This window comes from Clupea harengus, chromosome 17 (genome assembly GCF_900700415.2).
Source record: "Clupea harengus chromosome 17, Ch_v2.0.2, whole genome shotgun sequence".
NCBI lineage: Eukaryota > Metazoa > Chordata > Actinopteri > Clupeiformes > Clupeidae > Clupea > Clupea harengus.
Window position 1 is genome coordinate 23,734,536 of NC_045168.1, and position 25,695 is coordinate 23,760,230.

A 25,695-nucleotide genomic window follows, 5' to 3' on the forward strand; every position below is an offset into this window, starting at 1 on the left:
TGTGTGTGTGTGTGTGTGTGTGTGTGTGTGTGTGTGTGTGTGTGTGTGTGTGTGTGTGTGTGTGTGTGTGTGTGTGTGTGTGTGTGTGTGTGTGTGTGTGTGTGTGTGTGTGTGTGTGTGTGTGTGTGTGTGTGTGTGTGTGTGTGTGTGTGTGTGTGTGTGTGTGTGTGTGTGTGTGTGTGTGTGTGTGTGTGTGTGTGTGTGTGTGTGTGTGTGTTTCTTTAATAGTAGTTCCTAACAATGGAATATTGGAATAGAAGTGGGACATGAATGCTGTGCTCTTTTGGCTATCGACTGTTAATCAGTGACTGAAACTCTTCCTCTCTTCTCTCCCCAGGTAGCCCTGTTCTGTTAGGAAAGGCCTTGAAAGAGGACTGCTCGGAGGCTTCCAGCCAAGAGGAAGGTGGGTTCTGTAGTTCATTACCTCGGACATCCCAGGATTTATTCCATACAGCACACTGCATGTTTTGTTTTCGTTTGCTGTTCTTGTCAGTGGCTTGCCTTGTCCACTTCTGGCCCAGTCGAACCCTAATAGCAATAGTACTACAACAGCAGTCAAACATGCATGCCTTTGCCACTGCTTTCTTTGAATGTGGTCAATCAGCGAAGACGTGTTTGTTTACCCAAGTTGTGCATCTTTGGTGTTAAGACTTTGACTGTTTCAGTGTATTAAGAATGATCAAGGGTATGTCACAAGGCTTCCTGAGTTATTGCAACATCAGTGCAAGCATCCTGCAAACTAGCTTTGAGCACCTATAAGTTCTGACATTTAGACTTGAGGTTGCAATTTAATTTTTAAAGATTCTTGAATGATGCCAGCCTAGCTGTCGTGCTTACTTCATTGTACTTGAGACGCTTAAAGACCGTTTGCTCTTTTAGGCAACGTTTTATTTTTTGTATTGGTCGATTTGGTCTCACAAGGTCTTTTGAGATCCTTATTATGTCCACGGGGAGACAGACAACTACCACTTCTGCTTTTAGATGGACGAAGCCTAATTTGGAGCAACAGAAAATAAAACAAGTGCTCGGTTTTCGGAATTAAAGGCAAAGGAAAAAGAAGGAAGGCAAGCGAGCGAGAACGTTTTTATTTCAGGAGGGACTTTTGGAAACGGCTCCGGCCGTCTCCCTCCCCCGTTCTGCCGTCCGTCTCGCAGGGCCCGCAACCGCGCATGCGCACACACCCGTAATGATAGGCTCGGGCAAGCCTCGCGGTTTGCTTCCAAACAATAGCCTGGGTCTCTGCGCGTTTCTCTGATGCTAGGGCCAGCGATACGACTCAAGGTCTCGCCTGGCGGAATCGGTCCACGCAGGGTCGCCTAGGGGACCCAGCGCCATGGTAACCTTGAAGCTGTCTGGGTTCTCTTAAGGACAGCGCACGAACATGGAGACTGACCTACATCTCCCTTCCCTTCCCTCCCCTCGCCTGTTCTGACACACACACGGAGATGTGTTGCTCAAACAGCACAACGTAGCCCTTGGCCCAATGACAAACACCAGTGGAGAGCAGCTTTTACTCCCTGCTTGTGTGTTGGGAAGTGGAAAACAAGCATTTGCATGGAGAACACACTGATTCACCAGAGCCCCACAGCTTACATGTAAGCCTTTAATGACCACTTACTGCCTCTTGACTGGCTATAGGAAGAGGACGAGTGGCTCTGATCTGTTCTGTGGTCAGTCACGACCTTTAACCTTCAACCTCTGACCTTTCAGATTCAGAGCCTTACGTCCAGGGTCACCGAAAGAAGCCCAGCGGCAAGAGCCCCAGCCTCAGGTAAGCTCCTGCTGTTTATCCAGTCACATGTTGCACTCACACATCCAGTAACAGACACTCACCACAGGAGCCCCTCACGTCCAGACGATGTGCTCCAAATGCAGAAGTGGCCAAGGGGTGAATCAGAAGACACCCAGGTGACTGATCACGATCGCGGTCATCTTGAGATTAATCAGAACGGAGGGAGAGCTTTTCTGCTGCTTTGGCTCCTGTGTTCCTGTGCTCTGTATGGTGCTGTGATGCCAGATGAGCAGAAATCAGAGCTGCTACAAAACTTGTCCCCGGTCCCTAGCTCTTGTCTGTGTGTGCTGAGGACGTGTCAGTGGAGGTGATTGAGTAGAGAGGCTGCTGGTTAGCCCTTCATTCACAGGGATCTGCACCTTTTTAATGTTTTAATGTTAGGTCATTGCTTAATTTTCCTGTCTTTTTAACTCTCCACTTCTCTGTCTCTCTCTCTCCGTCTTCCTCTCTTGCGCGTTCCTCTCTCTCTCGCTCTCGCTCTCGCTCTCGCTCTCTCTCTCTCTCGCTCTCTCTCTCTCAGTGTGCCTAACTCGCGGCCGGTGCAGTGTGACGGCCGACGGCAGCAGCAGCAGCAACAGCAGCAGCAGCAGCAACCCAGCACTGAGCACAACGGCCTGCCTGAGTGGAGGAGAAAGACTAGCAGTGGCGGCACCCCTAAACCTGAGCCTGCAGAGGTGTGTGTGTGTGTGCGTGCATGTGTCTTTGTGTGTGTTTGTGTGTTTGTTTGCATGCACGCGTGACCAAAACTGTTTTGGTGTGTGTGACAGGCAGTGTAACTTGTTGGTGGACGCGTGAATGTGTGCATGTGGGAGAGGGAGAGGGAGAATGTGAGTATTGTGTGAGGGGGTTCATTTTGACAAGCACAAGGGTTTGTGGTAAAGAGTGTGTAGCGACGGGTCGACAGTCGTAGGTAACGTTTCTCAGGCAGATTCCCCCACACTGTGTAGAGGAAGAGTAGAATCGGCTCATAAACTTTATTAATCGTTATCTCCCTAAAGAACATCTGATATGACTAAGATAACACGTGCCATTTCACACTACATAGAGCAACACGGTGATCGCATCCTGGCTTTCGATCTTTAGGGGAAAGACACAGTTGCCCTAAGGGTTCACGTTCAGCCCCCCCCCCCCCCCCCCCCTCATCAGGTTCACACTGCGCTCCCCCAGCGGTGGAGGCCATTAGCCCGGCTCCTGACCCCCAGCCTCCCTCAGCAGCCTGACCCCCAGGCCTCCGCCCCCTGGACCGCGGCTGCCCAGCTATGCCCAGTGCTGCAAGCCAAGCACATTCTTTCCACTCTTGCTTCTCAATGGAGCCAATACAATGGAAAGGCACCGAGCGTTGGGCAGTTCTATTCATCACCACTGGTTAATGGCCGGACACACACACACACATACACACACACGCACACACACACACGCGCATGCGTGAGGCGTTGTCCATACTCATGTTAGGTGTGGCTGTGTTTTGGGAAACTCCATTGTTTGCCTTGTTGTTGTTTCGTGACTAAATTACTTCCACGTTAGGGAACCCTCGTCACTACAGCAACGACTGTTTACACCCCCACTGGGGCTGCTCGTCCGTGGCAGGAAGTTGTCGCTAAAGCACACCAGTAAACACACTCCTGAAAATACATCACCATTAATAGCTTTTGTGTCAGGCAGGCGAAGTCCACGGTTCTAATCCAATACACTTGTCAAAATGTCAAATTCAGCGGACTGCTCCAGTATTCATGTACATTCTTGGCCTGGCGATGTAAATGGGAAGCAAACATAGTGGCTCGGGCTGAGTCATAAACAATTCTAGCCAATCGACACGTTGTTTCAGAAGCACGGAAGGGAGCGGTGCACTTTGATTTGACTGTTGAGCTCAAATATCAACAACGGTTTTGCTAGAATCGCAGGCTCTACCTATACTTAGGCTTTTGGTATAACCCCTTTTAGAGAGACCATCATAAAAGAAAGAATATGGCCACTTTTCAGAGACGGCAAGTTTGAATGTTATCAGTGCTGGGGACTAGTTCTGCAAACACGATACGTCTCGAGCAGCACGTGGGCGCGGAACGGACTCCAGCCCGATTCAAGGTCAGCTGCCTGCGTAGTTCAGCAGTAATGGCAGGTTAATGGGAAACTTGGGTGGGTGATAATGATCAGGCTACAGCTTAGGACTTTGACCCCAGCGTATAGAGAGATGTGGAAGTCCAGGCAGATGATGTCGGACCCAACACACACACACACACACACACAAACACACACACAAAAGTAACATAATGTGTCGCCACAGATGCACCGACACGCTTTACAACACATTTCACTCTGCATGTGTGTGTGCTGAGTTCACCAGCTGGTTGTCTTTATGACATGGTACCTGCCAGGATTGGCTGAGACATGACACTGTTGCTGGATATTGTTTACTGGGGACTCCATCTGAGAGCTAATTGCTGTTGCAGTTACGGGTTTTCTCAAAGGGGACGTATACTCGTGGTCAAATCCATGATCACTTAGGCCCTGAAGTCCTTTGCTACTCTGGCTGACAGTGTGATGGCCAACTCGAAGAATGCATCCTGGAATAGTTGACTCCTAGCTATTTGCAGACATCTCTCTCTCTGTGTGTGTGTGTGTGTGTGTGTGTGTGTGTGTGTGTGTGTGTGTGTGTGTGTGTGTGTGTGTGTGTGTGTGTGTGTGTGTGTGCGCATTCTAAAGCTCTCCTCCATATCTCCACCAGCATGCAGACGACAGGCGGAGCTCCAGCACTAAGACGAAGTCCAAAGCACCCCCTTCTGTCAGGTATTGGAATTGCAGTCTGATTCTCACTGCTCAGCCTTCAATTTACAATTGGTTTAAATTGCATGTTCAAACAAACAATATTACTCTTTTATTTTTTCCAGTCTGAGATGGTGGTGCCTTGTTTTCTTCGTTAGAAGCTGTGTTCACTTCATCATGCCTAATGCTTTCCTCCCAAGAGCCCTGAGCACCTGCTATTTGTCTCCGTCTATACTCACAGGGCAAACATAACTACAAAGATCTAAACCCAGTTTATTATTATGCAGAGCAATAATGCTAGAATTCTCTATGTGTATGTGGAGTCTGTTTTGGAAATGTGAAAGAGTGTGTCTAATGTTTGTCCACGGCGGTACACCGGAGAAGAGTTTAAGACATGCAGCCGACCAATCTGAAGTTTCTTTTCCGATCAGGGAGAAGGGGAAGAAAGGCGAGGGACGGGCGGCAATTGTGGCCAATGGCATCACGCCATCTCCAACCTCCCCGAGGGGACACTCGTCCGAGGGGAAAGGTGAGTGTGTTGGGCTAAAGGCTTAGGGCTAAGGCCACTGATTTCTCTGACTGATTAATCTTAGCGGTCAGCCTGCTGTAAAAGACCTGTTGGTTCCTGTGTGTGTGTGCGTGTGTGCGTGTGTGTGTGTGTGTGTGTGTGTGTGTGTGCGCGTGTGCGTGTGCGTGTGCGTGTGTGTGTGTGTGTTTTTCAACAAGTGTGTCAGATCACAGCTTGAACAGTGACTCGGGAACAGAGTGTACCTCTGAAATTAGGAATGATCCAAGGAAATAACCTTTTGAAGGCTGTGTGAGGATATGTATTGTTTTGCAAGTAAAAATGGTCTTAGTACATGTGACTTGTGTTTAGAGCAGGAAGTTGGATAAAAAAAGTGTCTTGTGGTCTTTAATGTGATTGGAGAAAACGGAGTGTGTCGCGGTTGTCTCTGGCTGGCCTGACGTCTTGTCTCGGGTGTGTCTGTGCGTTGGCAGATGTGTGCGCAGACTTGTACCCGGGGCAGGACACGTACGGAGAGACGTCGTCTGAGAGCTACAGCTCCCCTCCCAGTCCCCAGCATGGTGGCCACGAGAGCCTGGACAGCGAGGACGAGAAAGACAAAGGTGTGGAGTGGCTCGTCCCCTTGTCCCCCCCCCTGTCCAAATAAGGCTGAGACAAAAGCCTCCAAAATCATATTCCACAGTCTGAGATTAGTCTGGAGGTGAAATTTGCAGAATTGCAGAAGTGTATTTAAAAATCAGCAAATGCTCAACAGCAGCCTTAGACTTTAGTCAGTGCTACTCATAGGAGTCCTACACTGCCTTCCCCAAAAGGGTTGTTGGGCAACCACCATGCTGTGAGAGAGAGAGAGAGAGAGAGAGAGAGGAGAGAGAGAGAGAGAGAGAGGAGAGAGAGAGAGAGAGAGAGAGAGAGAGGAGAGAGAGAGAGGAGAGAGAGAGAGAGAGAGAGGAGAGAGAGAGAGAGAGAGAGAGAGAGAGAGGGAGAGAGAGAGGAGAGAGAGAGAGAGAGAGGAGAGAGAGAGAGAGAGAGAGAGAGAGAGAGAGAGAGAGAGAGAGAGAGAGAGAGAGAGAGAGAGAGAGAAAAAGAGTGTTCAAAATGATAGTCTCTCTATCATTTAGCCATGGTAGCTGTTTAATGACACAGCCCTGGTCGCTGAAGCAAAGGGCAACGGATATGATGTGGGTGTAGTCTTGACCTTTTTTTTTTCTCTCCTCCTCCATCCTTTTCTCTTCATCATATTTACCCCCCTGCCTTTTACTTTTCTTTTAATCACTGTTTTCCAATACCAACCTTTTCTTCCATTACTTTTCTTCATTCTTTTCCCTTTCTCTTTTTTCCTCCCTCCCTCCCTCCCTCCCTCCTCTCCCTGTGCAGACACGGACAGCTACTCGGATGACTGTGGCAAGGCTGGCGTGGAGCCGTTCCTCCCGCTGAAGGGCTCGGGCCTCTCGCCAGTGGCCCCCGTGCACCCGCTGGTCGTGGGCAAGCAGGCGCGGCGAGGGGCGGCCCTGCGCCCCGACAGCCCCCTGGCGGCCGTGGAGTTCCCCCCGATGCCTTTCGCCGTGCACCCGGTGTCCTACATGTTCCAGAACGGGTCGGAGGCCGCCGCTCCCCCCGCCGTGCCCACCCTGGCCACGGACGCCAAGGGCTTGATGTTGCCCCTGCCAGTGATGCTGCCCGGCTCGGCCATGGCCCCACAGGCCCCCCCAGTCCGGCGAGGTGCCGCCAGACACGTCCCTCAGCCACACGAGCCTGGGCTTGCCCGCGGGTCTGGGAAGCCCCTGGCTGCAGCCCCTGGTGCAGCGCTTCAAGACGGCCGGGCCCCAGACGGGATCCGAGAGCGGCTCAGGGGCCCCGGTGTCCCATCATCCCCCGGTGGGTGCCATCAGCATCAACCCAGCCGCCCCCACCACGTACACGTCGCCCCTCCAGCCGGCTTACCCCGGCACCCCTGAGTCCATCCCCATTGGCTCCATGCCCCTCTCCCCCGACCCCCACGCCAAGCCCCCAGGCATGGGCCTCCCCTCGGGCCTGCCGCCATCTTACAGCCTCCCCATCCCCACCCCCCATTATGCCTAGCATAGGGGCCGGTGCTGTGGTGAGTCCACAGAATGCCTCAGCCAATCAGGTGCCGGCGGTGGTCCCCACCCACACCCCTGGACCTGCCCCAAGCCCGAGCCCCGCCCTAACGCACAGCATGGCACAGAGTGACAGCACCTCGTACATCAACAGCAGCACCTGTGGTGGCAACAGCCTCGCCCAGCATCAACAACAGCCATTACCACCACCGCAACAGCAGCACGGCCCTCCTCACCCACAGCAGCAACAGCCTATGGGCTGCGGCGCTTGCGGTTGCCGTGGCAGCTGTGGCGGCGGCAGCGGCGGCGGTGGTGGTGGTGGTGGTGGTGGTGGTGGTGGTGGCGGCGGCCACGTGTCCAGTTACTACTTCCACCAGATGGCGCCGGCGAGGCAGGTGTTCCAGCAGATGCCGCACATCTTCCCACTCTCCTCCCTCTGCAGCAGCAGCTACCTCAGCCAGGGGGCGCCACAGGGTAGCAGCACCACGCAGTTGCCCTTCTTCCCGCAGGGCGTCGCCACTGCCACCTACCCGGGCGGAGCGCTCCTGCACACACACACGCACGCCCACACGCACGGCCACGGCCACACACACTCGGAGCACGTGTTGGGTGGACAGGCCGCGGCTGTGGCCAGCTACGGGTTCCAGCAGATGGCGGCCTTCAGGGGCTTCTACCCGCAGGTGTACCCAACCACCATGGGCCCCATGCAGGGTGCCGGCGTGGCCATGGCGGGCGTGGGGGGCATCAACAAGAAGAATGGCAACATCTCCTGCTACAACTGCGGCACCACCGGGCACATTGCACAGGACTGCAAGCAGCCCTCCATTGACGCCACACAGCAAGGTAGCCTTCAAGGCGCTTCATGTCTTTAGTCTGTACATCCGTATAAACATGTGTTTGGTTTCACATAGAAACACCCTAAAGGGATTTATTTTGGAACCTTTTCAGCCTTGAAGAACAAGGGATTTATTTGAAAACTCCTCTGTAATGCCCTTTCTTTCTGAGGGTTCTAAATAAAGCCTCTATATTCTGTATTCTGGCAAAAAGTGCACAGAGAGCTCTTCATCCAAAGATGGTGGTTCAGAATGTTCCAGAAGAATTCTAGGCCCCTTAGCAGCTTCTAGGCAGGACCTTCCAGGATTATTCTATGATGACAAATGAATCCTTCATATATATATACAGTATATGCCTATAAACGATTTCACAATTTGGATCTCACTCACTGTTGCTACTCTCTGTCACTCCAGGTGGTTTCCGGCTAAAGTACGTCGCCTCTCACAATTCTGAAGCACTAGACAACACGGAAGGATGAGTCGCTGCACCCACCAAACATCTCCTGTTCGACGTTGGCAATCCACCCGTAAACACTATATTAGGAGGGTGGGGGTGTCGTCTGAGCTCTTCATCTCACTGCCACTCCTGTCCCACCATTTCACCTTTGCATTTCTTCAGGTGTGACTAAAGACTTGGCAAGCGTGAATAATTGTGCCTCCTTGTTTGTAGAGAGAGAGAGAAGCTGTCTTGCTTCATGTAGGGACTCTTTCCAAGTGGCTTCTGGTATTTTGCACTGAAGACTCGCCCCAAGACAGCGGCTTATGTTTACTAATTTATTTTTTAAAGATGTTTAAAAAAGAAAATAACAAAAGGCATATGTGTCTCCTACGAGTATGAAAGGTTTTTGAAATGATTTGTTCATTGATTTAAAAGAGGGGATCCATAGTGGTCTAAGTCAAGGGTTTCTTACCTTTTTTACAATTGTATATTTATGCTCTGGAAAAGAAAACTGTGTTTGGTTCATTTTTATTATTGTTGTTGATGTTGAATTATACAGTAAAGAAAATACAACAAAAAAGGGGGAAATAGAATTTTGTTTCCTTTTTTTCCCTTTTGCTGCAGTGTTTTGAATGTACAACAGTTTAACTTCTTTGGCATTAGGAATTTCAGTTTTCAAAAAACATTTGAGCGCATTTCCAGTCTACATAATGTGAACTCCCAACTACAAAGTTTCTTTTATCATGTTTTCATCGTGTCATAGTGAAAAATAGCTGCTGTTATTGTTTTTCTCGTTTTGGCAATATGCACTATAGCAAAAATGTGCAAAGTAAGGGTTCTACAAAGACTACCCTCAGCAAAACTGAGTTCAAGGTTCTCGCAATGACAAACAGCACTCGGCAAATTTTACTAACTACTGTGTAATCCCATCCAGTAGGCCTCAGACGATGCACTGTGCTGTATTGCCACTAGATGGTGCCATTGGGTATCACAGCTCTCCCTAACGCCAGTCAGTGTTGACTTTCAAGCGTAGCGCCGTCGGCTTGTTTGTATCGATGCGGTAGCTTCCCCTCTGGAGAAGTGTCATTCTGTTCGTTTTAATTGCTCTTTTTTACCCACTGTTCACTTTACAGCCTCGTTGTTTGTCCTTCCTTATTTTTGTTTGTGTGTTTTGTTTTGATGGTGGTTTTTTTCTCTCTCGTGCAACTATGATATACTCTGGTTTCACCAAGGACAAAGCCTAGATTAGTACTCTTAGCAGGTCATGCCAATTTTAAGAAACATGCATAGTTAGACTCGATAATGAAAATGGAATAGGATCGTAATGAACATGAGCGCTACTGTCACTGTCAGAAAGAAAACTTGCAAGAGAAGGAGAACACTGACATTACTCTCGTACTCCAGGTTAGGTTTTTGAGTGCGATTATTTTGGTGAGCAGTTAATATTTCAGTTTAGTGCTTAAGGATTTTCTTAAAATGTTCTGAAGTGACTCCTGAAATTGTAAACCTATTTTGCTTGAAGAGAAGAGCAACAACAGAAACATAATTTTAGTTACACTAAACATCAATCTGCATAGTGGGACTTTGTACTGAAACACAAGAAGGCCGAAATGCTTACATGGTAAAAGGTGGACCACTACATTAAGTTGATGTTGTTGGATGAACCTTGCGATCTCATGGGATTGTTGTACACATAAATCTGCCAGTTATACTTGTCAAACTTTTTAATGGTTAAAAAAAATGCTGTACTGTGTACAAGGTAAACTGTTACCTTCAGTTGTGTGTTTACTGTATTCTTTGATATCTAAATGTCACTATGTACTGGAAAGGTCAAATATATTTCTAGGATGATTTGGATTTTATGCCAATTGTTGATTTTTTTTTAATTTTTTTTTTTTCTCCCTGGAATTATCAGCAATAAATACAAAATTAACTGCCTTGACCTTGTCTTGGAGTTAGATTTCCAGTCTTAATGCAATGACTTTAATCCAATCAAACTTACGCATCAGTGCACCACTCATGCATGTACACTTGTTTATCTCTTAGCTCTTGTTTGTCAACACATACAACAACTTACAAACCTTGTGGGGAAGAGCAAACTGCTGATCACATCATCAACGGCTGCACCAAGTACCAGTGCCCTGGTCCTCAGGCACTGTCTACTTTGAACAATGAAGCCCTAGCATGGATCCCAGACACAAACTTAGTTATTTAACTACAGTAAGAAATGTATATATATATATACACTTCAGTAGCAAACGGTTAGACCTAACCAGCACTGGTGAACTACAGGGACAATTCTCAGCTTTTTATTTGTTTGCCTAAATAAGCAGTCTCTTGCAATAATTCTCGCTGCATCTGACTGATTCCATTGGAGTGTGAGTTCTATTGCTGGACTGTACTTGCTGATCAAATGAACCATTATTGTCTCTAGTGTCTCTAGTGCTGAGGCTATATGAGGCAATATGTGTTAAAACATCATTCATTTATTCTCCTTAAAGCGCCAATAAAGAGACAAGGGCATTATATTTCGAGTAGATTTATTTGACATGTGACATGGTATAACAAGTCAATAACCACTAGGGCTGTCAACGAATATTCTAAATTCGAATATGTATTCGAATAGTTGTTAAAAATAGAATTTCGAATGTGAAAATTAATATTCGAATGTAAAAAAAAAAAACAGCGGCAGCACTGTCTGCTTTGCGGGTGGGCGCGCGCCTGAGATCAGGGATCAGTCTTTGGCTGCAAGAAGTGCTCGTGTTACAACTGCCTCTCCCAGGTTCATACAGTTAGGTAGAGTAACATTCTTAAAGCATCCAGTATAAGACTATTTTATAGTAAGACTTTAGGTTACAGGTAGCTAGTCAGACACAGGATCTCTTCAGACATTCCTGAGACATCTTTCTATGTAGACTTCTTTACCACTCTAGCCTCAGCTTAAGGGGAGCTGTAGCGGCCATAGAAAAGGATGCTCTGTGTGGGGTTGTGTCGGATGAAGAAGAGGAAGGGGTGGTCCGCCATGAACCTCTCTGGGGAATCCAGGCCACAGCCCACATTCACGAGGGAAGCTGTAGCTGCGCCTGCCACAGTGCCCTCCTCGTTCACTTCCACAAAGGACTTGTGCACGACCTTGGACAGAACCAGATTGTCGCAGGACATGCCGGAGAAGTCACACTGGGGGCTAAAGGCATCCACCATGCCCATGCTGACCAGGATCTCCTCGAGATCATAGGTCTCTTCCAGCTTGAACCTGGGGAGACCCACCTCGACCCACACGGTGTGCATCATGTCAGGCCTGGTCCACTCCACAAGTTTGTCATACGTGAGCATCTGCTCCAGCTTAGGGAGTGGCAAAGAGAGAGGTTATATATCAGAGCAATGACTGGGTATCTGAATGTCTGAATCTCTAATGATCCAGGTTGGACCCTCTGTTACATAGCTAGCACAGCTGACGAAAAGGACTACATGCTTACTTTTTCAAGTTTGAACATTAAAATATTAGTTTGTAGTTGACAAAAACACTTATGTACATAAACTATAACCTCTAATAGGTTAGGTTAGGCTGATAATAGGTTAGAGATATTTCATCTAATGTTCATTCAGTTCTATGTTAGAAACTTTGTACCAACCCATCTAACATTACTGTGCACGTCACTGTTTTACCTTCTCCAGTCCAGTGGTGTTGTCCTCCATGTTGTTTGGGAGCATAATGAGCATGCTCATGTCTTTACCCTCATAGGGGAGTTCCAGAATCTGGCAGTTGGCATCGGGGACGTAGGTTAAGGTGAACAAAGTTGACTGATGCATCATTTGCACAGGCTTACTTTCATTCTGCAAACAGACACAATGACTTAATACATACAAGCACATGGGAGGGGAGTTAATTATCAACTGTTTTTGACAACCATTACCTTGTTGATCTTAAATGGTACTTCAGTGGTCTGGACACTGTTGAACTTCATGTCCCAGTCGCCTTTGAAGTAGGTGGCGTTTACCAGCACAAGTCTTGTATCAGTATCCAAAATCCCTTTAGCCAACAGATCCTTGATTGTCTCTACAATATAGATGGATCAACAAATCAAGAACAGAGAAATTGAAACACAAATAAATCATTAGACGAATATGTGGAGCTGTTTCATTTTTACGGCAGTGACAGAAAGGTACAAAAAGAGGTGTTTTGTATGTAAGGTTATGCTGTTTGGGTTTCAGCACTGATTGATGATTACCTCGTGTCTTTTTCTCCACCCATTTGTTGATTTTTACTCGGGCCGCCTCTGCATTTGAGATGAAGTCAACCTCCTCCAACTCGGCAAGGTAGAGTGTCTTAGTGTCAGCAAGGAATTTCTGAAGAATGGGAGGAAAAAAAACAAGGAATGATGGCTTGATCAAAGTCAGGTCAGAACTATAGAGGCCATCATTTTCTGGCACTAACACACCCAGATTCCTGCTTCCTTTACTGGCATGGAAAAGTGTTGATCAATGTTACATTTCATGCCACATGCCAGTGACTGCTGTCTGTGTGAAGCAGATGGTCTTACCTCAACAAACTTGTAGGTCTTTTCTCCATACAGGCGATTGGCCAGAATCAGTGCATATGGGGCTCCGTCTTTGTTGAGTTCAGCGAAGAGCTTGTTGAAGGCAACATGGACATCACCCTCAACTTTGTTAAGGTTCAGGGTCTTTAGAGAAAATGAAAAAAGGATTATTGATAAGTGTTCAGTTATATTGTGCCGATAAAACCAAAGGTCGTATGGTCCATTCTATCGTCTTTTCCTACACTTTTCCTTGAAAACGTCATGAGGTCAAGGAAAGATGTGAAGTAGCCTACAATTCATAAGGACTTTGGCAAAGACAACCACGGTGCAAAGAAATTCCGACTGCATATATACTAGGCTACTAATTATGCGAAGGTGGACGTTATTGGCTTGGGTCACGTTGATCGGTTGTTGATTGGGTTGTTGTTGCTGTCGCAAGAAGTTGTGGGGCGATACTATCTATTTTCCATTCATAAAGGATGCTCCAGTGTACCCTATACTAAAGGAAAGAAAGCATTTAAGATTCTTTCCTACGCATTCATGTCTGCCAGCATCATTTTGCTCAGTTAAAAGCAAAACACGCTATCCGAACGAATTGTCTCCGTTTAATAAAATATTTTTAAAAACGTGGCTTCTGTATCGTCATTGACTATAAGTAGGCCAGGTAACATTAACCTCTCACTTCCTCAGAACCAGAGTGCTCCCGGTCCGCTTGTTGTTGCTACGTTATGGACATGCTACGAATGTATTGTGCAGCTTTTTTTCAAAAGTTCTAAAAACAGCGTGAGGAGTTTTGGGTCTTGCTGCATTACTGAACTGTCCTGTTCTGTTCGGTTCTTGTGGGTAATGATAACATGGACATCATCCTCGACTTTGTCAAGGTTCAGAATCTTCAGGAAAAAGGTAAAAGGATTATTAATAAGTGTTCTGTTACTATATTCTGTGCTCACTTATCATCTCTACATCATGCACTGAATGCAGTTGCCCTGAGTGAAGCTATCCATGGCTTCACTGAACCGTGTGCATTGTGAACTCACCTCATGCATTTGGACTTCAGTATTTCCCTTGGCTCCGAGAGAGACCATGGCCAACGCAGAAGAGATGCTGAGTGGTGAGTAGAACACATTGCCGGTGTTCTTGGCCTTCGTGATCTCCGTGATCTTCTTGAAAAGTTCAAGAGAGAAGTTTGCGTTTGCTGCTGCCAGTGCCTCCATTGTCGGACCTATAGAGAATGGGATAAAGGAGTCATAAAAGTCAAAACTTCATCTCACCGTGCCATTCTAATGGCCATACACCAAAAAAGTTGTGAGCACCACACATAACCAAGGCTAAATTGTAGCAATCATAGAGAATTCCCCATTGAAATCTCTTTAACCCTTAAGAAAGTCAGTAGAACTTACCGTTAAAATGTATTTCGCTTCTGGTATCAAGTGATTTCTCACCACCAACGCAGAGATGTGAATGTCATTCTCACCTCACTTCCCAAATTTATATTCCACTGCATGCTCAGCCACTCCCCTATTCCATGGAACAGGTTGCTCTCTGCTCTCTGGACTCTGTACATCTAGTAGTTCTCAGGAAATGTCTGAGACTTTTTTTTTACTTAATAAAACTGTGGTGTGTAACCTTACCATTATCACATTGCATTATTCTTTATGCCACTGAGTTTGCTGTTGCAGTTGTCCTCTGGATTGAGGTTAAAAGAAGTAAAAATGCTAAAAATCATTGCCACCTTTCTACAATCTTAAAAATATGGCTGATGTGAACAACTGAAAGTTAGAAAAATCTCCGAAACATCCAGAATATCTGATCAGAAATCAGGCTCTGATGTTTTCTCTGAGTTTGAGAACAGACCTGCAGTTAAGCACATTTTTGAACATTACCAGGTCAACTGCAATCAGACCTAGTCTTGGCCTAACCACCTAATCAGCTCAAAACTGATTGGAAGAACCAATATAGTTTGTTGGTTCTAAACTCTGAAAGTTATAAGTTATAATTAATCAATTAATTTTGTCTTGGTAATAAAAAAACACATACCTAAAATTCAAACAAAAATGATTTTCTTGATTCCTTAGGTAAGTTGCCTGAGAACAGAGTGCTCTCTAACACAGGCTGAGTGTGACTTTTATTAATATTATTGTATTGAGAATAGATAGGCTAATATATATTGAACCCTGAGGTGAATGGGAAAATTATTCTTTGGAAAGCGTTTTTTTTTTTTAAAACAATTCTTTGGAAAGATATTTCCCAATTTAAAGGACACTGGAAACCCAACCAAACCCACGCTGCCACATCCAGCTGGAACGTGCCTCGTGGACAGCCGATTACGTTAGGGTGTGTTCATGAGAAACTGTTGCTTCATACTACAAAGTCCATGCATCGAGAAAGAGGGACAGACAACGGCTGTCAGAAAAGAACCGTCTGGGTTTGTGGCCGTTTTATGGTTGTGTGGTTACCCTTGCTATTAGAAAAACTGGTGTGAGGCAGTTGCATGTTCAGTCTGCCGATGTTCAATGAGTACGCCATCGCCATATCTCCAGTTTGACTTTGCTTTTATGCCACAGTTGCGCTATGTTATTGAGGAAATCATCGTAAAATGAAATGAATGTTGCAGCTCACCTCCGCCACCTTATTTCTTTTCACCATGACACGTTGCTAAGCGGGATCCGAGAGCGGCTCGGGGGCCCCGGTGTCCCATCAACACCCGGTGGGTGCCATCAGCATCAACCCAGCCGCCCCCGCCACGTACACGTCGCCCTCCAGCCGGCTTACCCCGGCACCCCCGAGTCCATCCCTCTCCCCCGACCCCCATGCCAAGCCCCCGTGCATGGGCCTCCCCTCGGGCCTGCCGCCATCTTACAGCCTCCCCCTCCCCACCCCCATTATGCCTAGCATAGGGGCCGGTGCTGTGGTGAGTCCACAGAATGCCTCAGCCAATCAGGTGCCGGCGGTGGTCCCCACCCACACCCCCGGACCTGCCCCAAGCCCGAGCCCCGCCCTAACGCACAGCATGGCACAGAGTGACAGCACCTCGTACATCAACAGCATGTACCAGACCTCGAGCACACACAACACGCTACGATGGAGAGAGAGAAGGAGAGATTAGGAGGTCTGATCCATAGTGTAGGTTGTCTTCTGGTTGGCCTTTGTCTCCACAGGCCGCGATGTCTCCTCAATTCTCCTTGCTCCGTTCTCTCACCGGTCATAGCGGTTGGTGTCTCTACGGCATCCTTTCTTCAACACAACACACTCAGTATACAAATTACATTTCAGTTATAGTCAATAGAATACACAACTTAGCATAATGGGTGTGTCTGTGGTCTGGTTGTGTGCATGCTGGGCTACCTATATATGAAAAGGTGTGAATGTCAGCAGACAGGAAGGGTCTTTCTGCCATTTGTGTGTTAATGAAGGTAGCCATTCTTGTGGGGGAGGAACTCATATGAGTTGAAAGTATATGAAAAACGCCCAAATCTAACAGTTCGTTGTAACGTAGAATGTAATTATTTTTCATTTAGATACGTTACGTTCTAATATGTGACCGTTAGCACACCATTCATTCATTCATAACTCAGTTGGTGGCAGACGTTAGCACTTATTAGCCAGCTGTGTTGTAATCTGTTGTTGCTCTGATTCTTGGTGTAATGAATCTAATAGTAACTCGCTGTGTTTCGTTAAGATACCTAGTATTTTCCTTTCCTGGTGTATTATTGTTATTGTTTCAAGTTTTCACCTGACATCAATAAAGGAGCAAGGCGAGTTAACCGTAGCCTACACAGCCCTAACTAAACTAAACTAAACTAAACTAAACTAAACTAAACTAAAGTTTAAAAAGTTGTAAAAAGCTGTGTTGTAATCTGTTGTTGCTCTGATTCTTGGTGTAATGAATCTAATAGTAACTCGCTGTGTTTCGTTAAGATACCTAGTATTTTCCTTTCCTGGTGTATTATTGTTATTGTTTCAAGTTTTCACCTGACATCAATAAAGGAGCAAGGCGAGTTAACCGTAGCCTACACAGCCCTAACTAAACTAAACTAAACTAAACTAAAGTTTAAAAAAAAAAATTATTACATTTTTACAAGTTACAAGTTGCGTTAACTGCGTTAAAATATTTCATCGCGTTAATCGCGACCGCATTAATCGCATAGATTAACGCGTTAACGCTGACAGCCCTAATTATTACGTATTAAGTATTAAGTATTATTATTATTATTATGACAGCGAATGTTAGCGAGTTTTACCGAACGTTAATTAGCTGTCGTTCCATGTGTTCAGACATTCTGTCTGGCGCCTTGCTGGCTAGCAAGCGCTGATAGTGTACAATGGGATATTGACGTAGATGTTGCCTATATGTAACATGATGCATTCTTTATATTTTGCTTGTGCAGATGCTGTATGTTCACACCAAAGCCTGAAGGCAATGTTTTGATTTATTTTCTAAAGGAAAATAAAAGAAAGAAAGTTCAACAGTTTCGCCTCCGTCTCCCCGTTGCTTGACCATCGTTACACAAGGCACAAACTTCAGAGGTGGCAACTCAGAGCTACAGGATGCCTTCAAAGCTCTTACACCAGAGCTACAGGCCCAATTGGCTGGTCAGCAGATCAGCTTAAAATTCAATTCCCCAAATGCCCCACATTTCGGTGAGAGATTTCGGGAGAGAGAAATCCGGTCCATCAAATCTGCCCTACACACCACCCTGGGAGCTCAGTCGGTTGCGGAGGAGGTTTTGATGACAGTGTTGATCGAAGTGGAAGGCATCATCGTCATACACGTCATCAGACATTGCAGATCTAGATCCCATCACACCCAACATGCTCCTGATGGGGCGGCGTGATCCATCAATTCCCCAGGTCATCTACTCTGAAACAGAGCTCCTCAGCCGTCGCAGGTGGAAGCAGCGCCAGGCCCTAGCGGACCAGTTCTGGGTCAAGTACATCAGAAACTACCTGCCATCACTACAGACCCGTTCCAAGTGGCAACAGGAAAGGGACGCACTCACAGTTGACAGCATTGTCATGATTGTCGACCAGCAGCTTCCACGTGCCTTGTGGCCTGTTGGTAAAGTCACAGCAGTCATTCCAGGAGCTGATGGCAGAATACGGACGGCGCAGGTCCAGGTCAAGGACCGGACATACGGGACTTCCGGTTACGCAATGGAGTGTTAAGACGTGCGTTGGCTGTGCTCCGATAACTTTCAGATTATTTTTTCTAAAATACCCTATATCTCCATCTACTATCTAATTTCGAGAGACTCAAATGATTTCGACATTCGAAAAGGACAGAAATGACAGGCAGGTCGGCAAAAACCAACAAGACGTCAACTCAAACTTCTACACCCAGTATTAAAAGTTGTGCTAGCAACATGGCAGATAGCCCTTCACCACTCACTACTGAAAGGTTGGTTCAAGAACTCGACAAACTTAGAAAAACGATGACTGGCGAATTTACAACTCTACTAAATGGCTCCCTGGAACCTATCCGCTCATCAGTCCAATCGATTGAGGCGACATCCACCCAAGCATCCACAATTAGAGAAATGGAAACTGGCCTATCTGATCATAGCGACAGGATAACCCAGATAGAATGTGATGTGAGTGGGCTACAATCCAACCTACAGTCGGTGATTCAGGAGAAAGTTGCGCTTAAGGCTAAATTGGAAGATTTGGAATCAAGATCAAAGCGTCAAAATCTCCGAGTGCTGGGGCTACCAGAAAATACTGAGGGGAAAGATCCTAGAGACTTCATGGTGAAAATGTTTCATACCCTGCTTGGTGGATCACTCTCTGAGCCTCCTGAGCAAGATCGTGCCCATAGAAGTTTACAGCCCAAGCCAAGAGCAGGAGATGCACCGAGACCTTTTATTGTGAGATTCCACAGATACACGGAGAAAGAGATTGTGCTGAACAAGAACATTGCCCACAACGGTAATGGAATCCGTATATTCGAGGATTTTAGCGTGGCAGTGGCAAAGAAGCGCTCAGCATTCAACGAGATCAAAAGCCTTCTCTACAAACGAGGAGTGCGATTTGGCATGCTGTATCCAGCTCGTCTCCGTATCACCTATGACAACAGAGAACATTTTTTCAACTCTCCTGCAGACGCTGAGGCATTCTATCAAGAACGCATCCGTACCCCGGAGAAATTAAGCCCTACCGAGGAACGCTGAATCATCACGTTGAATGGCCACATTGCTAACCTCAGGTGACTGCTAGCTCTGGCTGGCTGATCTGTATATATTAACATACTGAACTGATTTGATTGAGGTTCATGCATTTTCGTTTCAGTGGGAAACAAATGGGTAGGCTTGTTCTTCATTTAAGCCTGTTATTTTTGTCTGTATAATTTAACCATCACGTTTTGAGTGAGTGAATGTTAAGTGACCGCTGCCACCTCGATGTGCTCTATCTTGTTGTACAGTTAGTGGCTAACATTAACTTACATTTTCTCTAATGTAATTTTCTAGACTTTTGGATGTTTTGTCTCCACAAACTAGATATCATATAATTGTGAGGCTCCTGTTCAGAGTGCAAGAGTACATAGTCTCAGTTTATTGGGTGGCTTCACTGCCTAGGGTATAATATCAGTACAATATTAGGAGCAGATAACAATACATGAAAAATCGGTCGTATGTATGTGTACTATGGCTGCTCGCTGCCCTCTGCAGACGAGCATCAGATGTTTGTGCTATGTTTCCAGTTGGAATGTTGGGATTTTGGGTGGGGTGGGTGGGTTGGTATGATGTCCTATGTCTTTTTTGATGTTGTTATTTTTATTTTCGTTTTGATTAATTGTTTTGGTGGGGGTTTTTTTCCTCTCTTGCTCCCTCCTCTTCCCCTCCCCACTACACCATGGTCCAATACTTATGGCAGGGCTGGGCACATTTCCTATTGACAGATTCCTGGGGTATTACAAATGACAAACGCACCAGGCGGTTTAAATGGGCATCATCTTAAAGTAGTTACCTGGAACGTGCGCGGCTTAGGAGGGCAAATTAAACGCTCCAAAGTTTTTTCACATTTAAAGAGTCTTTCCGCTGATGTCGTCTTTCTACAGGAGACACATCTACGCATAGATGATCATATGAGACTTCGTAAGCCTTGGGTTGGACACATTTTTCATTCCAATTTTAATAGCAAATCCAGAACATGTGTACTGTGATTCTGGTGGTCGCTATGTCATAGTTTCAGGAAAGCTTTTCCAAACACCTGTTGTTTTAGCAAACATATATGCTCCCAACTGGGACAGCCCAGACTTTATATTCACAATGTTCTCTAATCTTCCAAATTTAGATACCCATCATTTAATTTTGGGAGGAGACTTCAACTGTGTTACAAATCCTACACTGGATCGCTCTCACTCTAAATCAGTCAGACCTACTGCAATGTCTAAGGCATTATCAGCTTATATGGATCAAATTGGCGGCGTCGGTCCCTGGCGTTTCTTTCACCCTAATACTAAAGATTTCTCCTATTACTCCACTGTTCATCAGGTCTATTCCCGCATTGATTACTTTATTTATTGACAAGGCCCTTCTTTCTTTTGTTAACTCTGCACAATACTCCGCCATTGTCATTTCTGACCATGCACCTCACATCTTAGACCTCTGTCTCCCATCTAGTTCGCACAGACATCAAGGAGGATGGAGACTTAACTCAGGCTTACTAGCCAACGCAGACTTTTGTCACTTTGTGTCAACAAATATAGATGTTTTCTTTGAAACAAACAGGTCTGATCAGGTATCCCCATCACTCTTATGGGAAACGCTAAAAGCATTTATTCGTGGGGGTATCATATTTTTCAGTGCACATTTAACTAAAAACAGGAGATTAAAACAGCAGGAACTTTTGGACGCAATACTGGATATAGACAGACAGCAGGCCTCAACAATTAACCCAGATTTAACAACCAAACGTCTACAATTACAAACTGAATTTGATTTACTATCAACAGGGAAGGCAGAATATCTACTAAAGTACAAGGGCGACTTACTATGAGCATGGGGATAAGGCCGGCCGCCTTCTAGCCTCACAACTTAGGCATCAATGCGCCTCCCGCTTTATACCACAAATCTCTGATTCATCTCATACCCTGACTACCGACCCATCAAAAATAAACTCAGAGTTTGCTTCCTTTTACTCTACGCTCTACAAATCACAACCCCCTCTTGACACATCTGTTATGGATACTTTTCTTAATAATCTAGACTTTCCAACTTTAAGTGAAGAACTTACAAAACGTTTAGATGAACCCCTAAATTTGGGAGAAATTACTTCCTGTATTTCTCAAATGCAGAGTAACAAAAGCCCTGGCCCAGATGGTTATTCAGTGGAGTTTTACAAGAAGTTCTCAACACAACTTGCTCCTATACTATTGGAAGTCTATAATGATTCTCTAGAAAAGGGTGTTTTGCCCCCAACACTCAACCAAGCTCTGATTTCTCTTATATTAAAGAAGGATAAGGACCCTAATTTATGTGGTAGCTACAGACCTATAAGCCTCCTGAATAATGATTTAAAGTTGTTGGCAAAAGTGCTGTCACGCAGACTTGAGACTTGTCTTCCAAGCATAATTTCGGAAGACCAAACAGGTTTTATCCTTGGCCGTCAACTGTCATCTAGAGTGCGTAGACTTTTGAGTGTGGTTCTATGTCCCTCTGCTTCTCCAACCCCAGAGATGGTGATTTATTTGGATACAGAGAAGGCGTTTGACCGCGTCGAGTGGCAGTATCTGTTTACTGTACTACACAAATTTGGTTTTGGCTCCAAATTCATCTCCTGGATTCGCCTGTTATACTCTTCACCTGTAGCTAGCGTTAAAACTAATTCTGAAATGTCTTCTCCCTTCTCTCTCACACGTGGCACACGTCAGGGATGCCCCCTGTCACCTTCACTAGTTGCACTGGCCATTGAACCCCTGTCCATAGCCCTTAAAAGCTCTCTGGTATTCTCAGGTATAGACAGAGGAGGCATGGAGCACAGAGTGTCATTGTATGCGGATGATCTATTGCTATATGTGCAAGATCCTGTGAACTGCGTTGATGAAATAGTGAATCTGCTGAAGTTGTTTTGTACTTTTTCAGGGTACAAACTGAATATTACTAAGAGTCTCTGTTCCCCAGTTAATCAACCAGCCAAATCCATTGCCTCAGGGGCTTTGCCTTTTCACTTTTCCCCCAACGGTTTTAAATATTTAGGTGTCAATATTTCCCACTCTCTCAAGTCCCTACATAAAGATAATTTCATAAAACTGACTGAAAATATCAAATCAGACCTTCAAAGATGGCACAAGTTACCCCTTTCACTTGTTGGCCGAATTGAAACTATCAAAATGAACGTGCTACCTCGAATCCTATTTCTGTTTCAGACCCTCCCTCTTTTTCTTCCCAAATCATTTTTTAAGTCATTGGACACTGTTATACTGTCTTTCTTTTGGGCTGGCAAGATTCCAAGAATTCAGAAAAGAAAATTAGAAAGACTCCATAATTAGCAGGCGGTTTTGCCTTACCCAATATGCTGTTGTATTACTGGGCCGCTAACATTCAAATGCTGAAAAAATGGTGCCATCGCCCAAATATTATCTGGTGTGTCTTGGAGGCTAACTCTTGCACTTCCACTTCACTCCCTGCATTACCTGTTTCTACCGTCAAGCATAGACAAAACCTTTGCACACTGGAAGAAGATGGGCCTTGTCTCTTTTAGTGACCTTTATGTAGGTGGGACCTTTGGAAACTTCACTGACCTAGCCACAAAATTTGGTATTTCTAATTTAGGTCTATTCAGATATTTTCAGTTGCGCAACTTCATCAAAACACAATTCACTTCATTCCCTGCTCTGCCTGAAAAAACGCTGTTAGAGGATATCATGTCCTCCCCAGTATCACAAAATAGTATCTCGTCAATCCATGGTCTTCTTTCATCTCAAATTCCTCCTCTTTTCGGGCTGAAGAATATTTGGGAAAAAGAACTAGGTGTTACACTAGATGAATTCTGGTGGAGTGATGTTTTACTTAGAATTAATACTACTTGTATTTGTGCACGTATGAGCCTCATCCAATTCAAAGTTGTCTTCAGAATTCACTACACAAGGGCCAGACTAAAAAAGCCGTTTCCTGATACAGATGAACTCTGTATTAGGTGCTCTCAATCTCCAGCAGACCACACACACACTTTTTTCTCCTGCCCCAAACTACACTCTTTCTGGACATCCTTTTTTGATACCCTTTCTACAGTCTTTAATATTCGTATGTCTCCATGCCCTTTGATTGCTATATTTGGTGTGTCTCCTGTTGTGGGAAGGATTACTAGTTATCAAGCTAATGTTATTGCATTTGCTGCTCTGATAGCCAAGCGTCAGATACTACTACATTGGAAGAACCCAAAGCCGCCTAGCACACATTCCTGGTTAGAAGAGGTAATGTCATTTTTACACCTTGAAAAAATCAAACACACTGACAGAGGATCTCTAAAGAAATGTCACAAAACCTGGGATCCTTTCCTTTCTTATGCAAACAATCAGCCCTCTGCCAATAACAACCCCCTCCCCCCCCTCCCCATTTTCATTTGTTTGGTTGTTTGATTTTTGTTTATTCTACTATTTATTTTGTATTATTTATTTTATCTATTCATTCTTAATCCTTTTTTCACTGTTTTGTTTTACCAATGCAGTTTTGTTTTCCTTTGCCTGTCAGTGCTATCCTATACATTGTGATTAATAGGACACAGGGGTGGGTGGGAGGGGGAGGGACGTGGATGGGTGGGAGATGCTTGTTCACTGTCTGTATGGGTGGGAGATGCTTGTTCACTGTCTGTATGGGTGGGAGATGCTTGTTCACTACACCGGTCTGGGGGGGGGGGGGGGGGGGGGGATTTGTGTGTAAGGAAAAAAAAAAAAAAAACTGTCAAACCTTGTTAACCATAGTCATTCCCTATACAGCTTGTATTATGCTTTGAGGTTTGATCAATAAACATATTTAAAAACAAACAAAAAAAAGGACCGGACATACACGCGGCCTGTTGCCAGAATCATCAGACTCCCATCCCTCCCACTAGATACCACTGTCTAACATCAGTTAACAACTTTGCTCCATAGAGAGGTCATCCTATCATTTGATCCCAGAGTTCCGTGGGGCTCGTGCACAGTGGAAATTTACGGACCTTTTGGTCACTTCAAACCGGTTTAAGGCTCCCCTCATCTCCCCTATATAAGCCTGTCAAGAGAAGCATCATCAAGAACTTGACGGACAATTAGATCAAGGACATTCACGTTCGTTCATGCCGTGCGTCTTTGAGAATGTGAGTGTTTGTATATATGTGTGATTTAGCGAGTTAGTCTGTTAATATTAGTGTAGATAATATATGTTAGTCATTTAGTATAGTAATCATTCACTGTCTTGTTGTATTTCACTCTGTTACTGCTACTTCAACGAGTTAATGTTAGTAACGGAGATAATGGAATGTTCACCGTTACGCGGCACGGTGTTAAAGGAACATATCCATATTTCATAGCCGTTATATTCATCGTGTGTGTAATATAGTCATGCTTGTTGTACATTGTTAATATCTGTATGTCTTGTTATTCATGTCATTCTATAGAAACCACGGATAGTCAATTCACGGATCATTGTCCATTACACGGTTCATCATTTCATATTCAACAACCACTTCATGTCTTCACTTCGTGTGTGTGTGCAATAAATCGGGCATCATTGGAACATTGGCATCCGTTCTTGTTCTGAACGGACAGACCTGTGGCGATTGTCACCTATTTCAGTTAATCAGCATACAGTCCTTTTGGGATTTAATCAACTCAATATCCCCCTATTTTATAGGCTAAATTACAAAAGCATGTCAACGACATATTTTACATAATTAGCTTGTACAAAGTCACACCACGACATCGAAGACTCCCTCTTACTTCATCGGGAAAGGTTAATCTAGAGCAGACCATCAACTAAAGAAACTGAAATGTAAATGTGGTCGACAGTGGTGACGACATTCTATTGTTGAAGCAACAATCAACCGATATATTGCGGCCATGAAATAGAGAATTCTCAACTGGAAATGCCACGAACACTAAAGTTAACTAAAGTTGATCCAGGACTTACCGATGTGTTGTACACGTTATTTTAGCTTTCAGGAGTCCTCTTACCACCGTACTGACACAGAGACTGAACTGTCATTTACACTTTACTCCCCATAAGTTTATTACTTGACACGCCCTGTTACACAACTCTCACTGACTCGACTAGCTATCGCATTGCGTAGCCTACGTTTCGTAATAGGCCTTACACTATAGCTTTACTGTGATTTTTTTAAAACAAATAAACTGAAAATATGTGAAACTGCAACTTCAGGGGTAATACATAGACACGTACCGGCCTTGTAGCAGTAAGGCAAAGATAAACCCTGTCAGTGGAACCTGTCAATGGAAGTTTCCGGGGTGGACACGTGATGATGACACATGATGTTACACCCAGGATGCTGCGCTCTTCTAGTGAGCGTCGTTTGGCACTGCCGTCTGTGCAAGTACGGCAGTCCAGACTATTCTCATTTGTAGTTCCACGTTGGTGGAATTAACTACCCAGCACTACCAGAGCAGGGGCGTCCCTCTCTACCTTTAAGAAGCTTTTGAAGACCCAACTCTTCAGAGAGCACTTCCCGTCCTAACTGGCACTTCGACTAGTGCGTAACTTGCAATTACAGCAGTTACATTTCTGCACTTCTTTTTTC

At 45.3% G+C, this 25,695-nt stretch overlaps 2 protein-coding genes across 4 annotated transcripts in view; one reads left to right on the forward strand and one right to left on the reverse strand.

Annotated features, from left to right (window-relative positions):
• The window catches only part of LOC105905186 (zinc finger CCHC domain-containing protein 2), a 32,859-nt gene extending 23,837 nt beyond the window's left edge, over nucleotides 1–9,022 (forward strand). Inside the window, exons 7-15 of the mRNA XM_042710229.1 lie at nucleotides 338–403; nucleotides 1,711–1,771; nucleotides 2,313–2,466; nucleotides 4,515–4,576; nucleotides 4,804–5,081; nucleotides 5,552–5,680; nucleotides 6,453–7,028; nucleotides 7,061–7,999; nucleotides 8,404–9,022. Coding sequence (XP_042566163.1) covers nucleotides 338–403; nucleotides 1,711–1,771; nucleotides 2,313–2,466; nucleotides 4,515–4,576; nucleotides 4,804–5,081; nucleotides 5,552–5,680; nucleotides 6,453–7,028; nucleotides 7,061–7,999; nucleotides 8,404–8,468 — 2,330 coding nt within the window. The 3' untranslated portion in view covers nucleotides 8,469–9,022. The remainder of the gene's footprint in view (nucleotides 1–337; nucleotides 404–1,710; nucleotides 1,772–2,312; nucleotides 2,467–4,514; nucleotides 4,577–4,803; nucleotides 5,082–5,551; nucleotides 5,681–6,452; nucleotides 7,029–7,060; nucleotides 8,000–8,403) is intronic.
• Nucleotides 9,023–10,951: 1,929 nt separating this feature from the next.
• LOC116224444 (leukocyte elastase inhibitor-like) lies at nucleotides 10,952–25,420 on the reverse strand. 3 transcript variants are annotated; one of them, XM_031584233.2, is made up of 7 exons: nucleotides 25,341–25,420; nucleotides 14,004–14,188; nucleotides 12,970–13,110; nucleotides 12,658–12,775; nucleotides 12,343–12,485; nucleotides 12,095–12,262; nucleotides 10,952–11,770 (listed from the first exon to the last, which is right to left on the reverse strand). In XM_031584233.2, exons 2-7 carry the CDS (start codon nucleotides 14,178–14,180, stop codon nucleotides 11,369–11,371), a joined length of 1,149 nt encoding a protein of 382 aa, XP_031440093.1. In that variant the 5' UTR covers nucleotides 14,181–14,188; nucleotides 25,341–25,420; the 3' UTR covers nucleotides 10,952–11,368. The 3 variants fall into 3 exon arrangements, with proteins under 3 accessions (XP_031440093.1, XP_031440092.1, XP_031440091.1); XM_031584232.2 differs by lacking the exon at nucleotides 25,341–25,420 and adding an exon at nucleotides 25,071–25,309; XM_031584231.2 differs by lacking the exon at nucleotides 25,341–25,420 and adding an exon at nucleotides 14,367–14,476.
• Nucleotides 25,421–25,695: the final 275 nt, after the last annotated feature.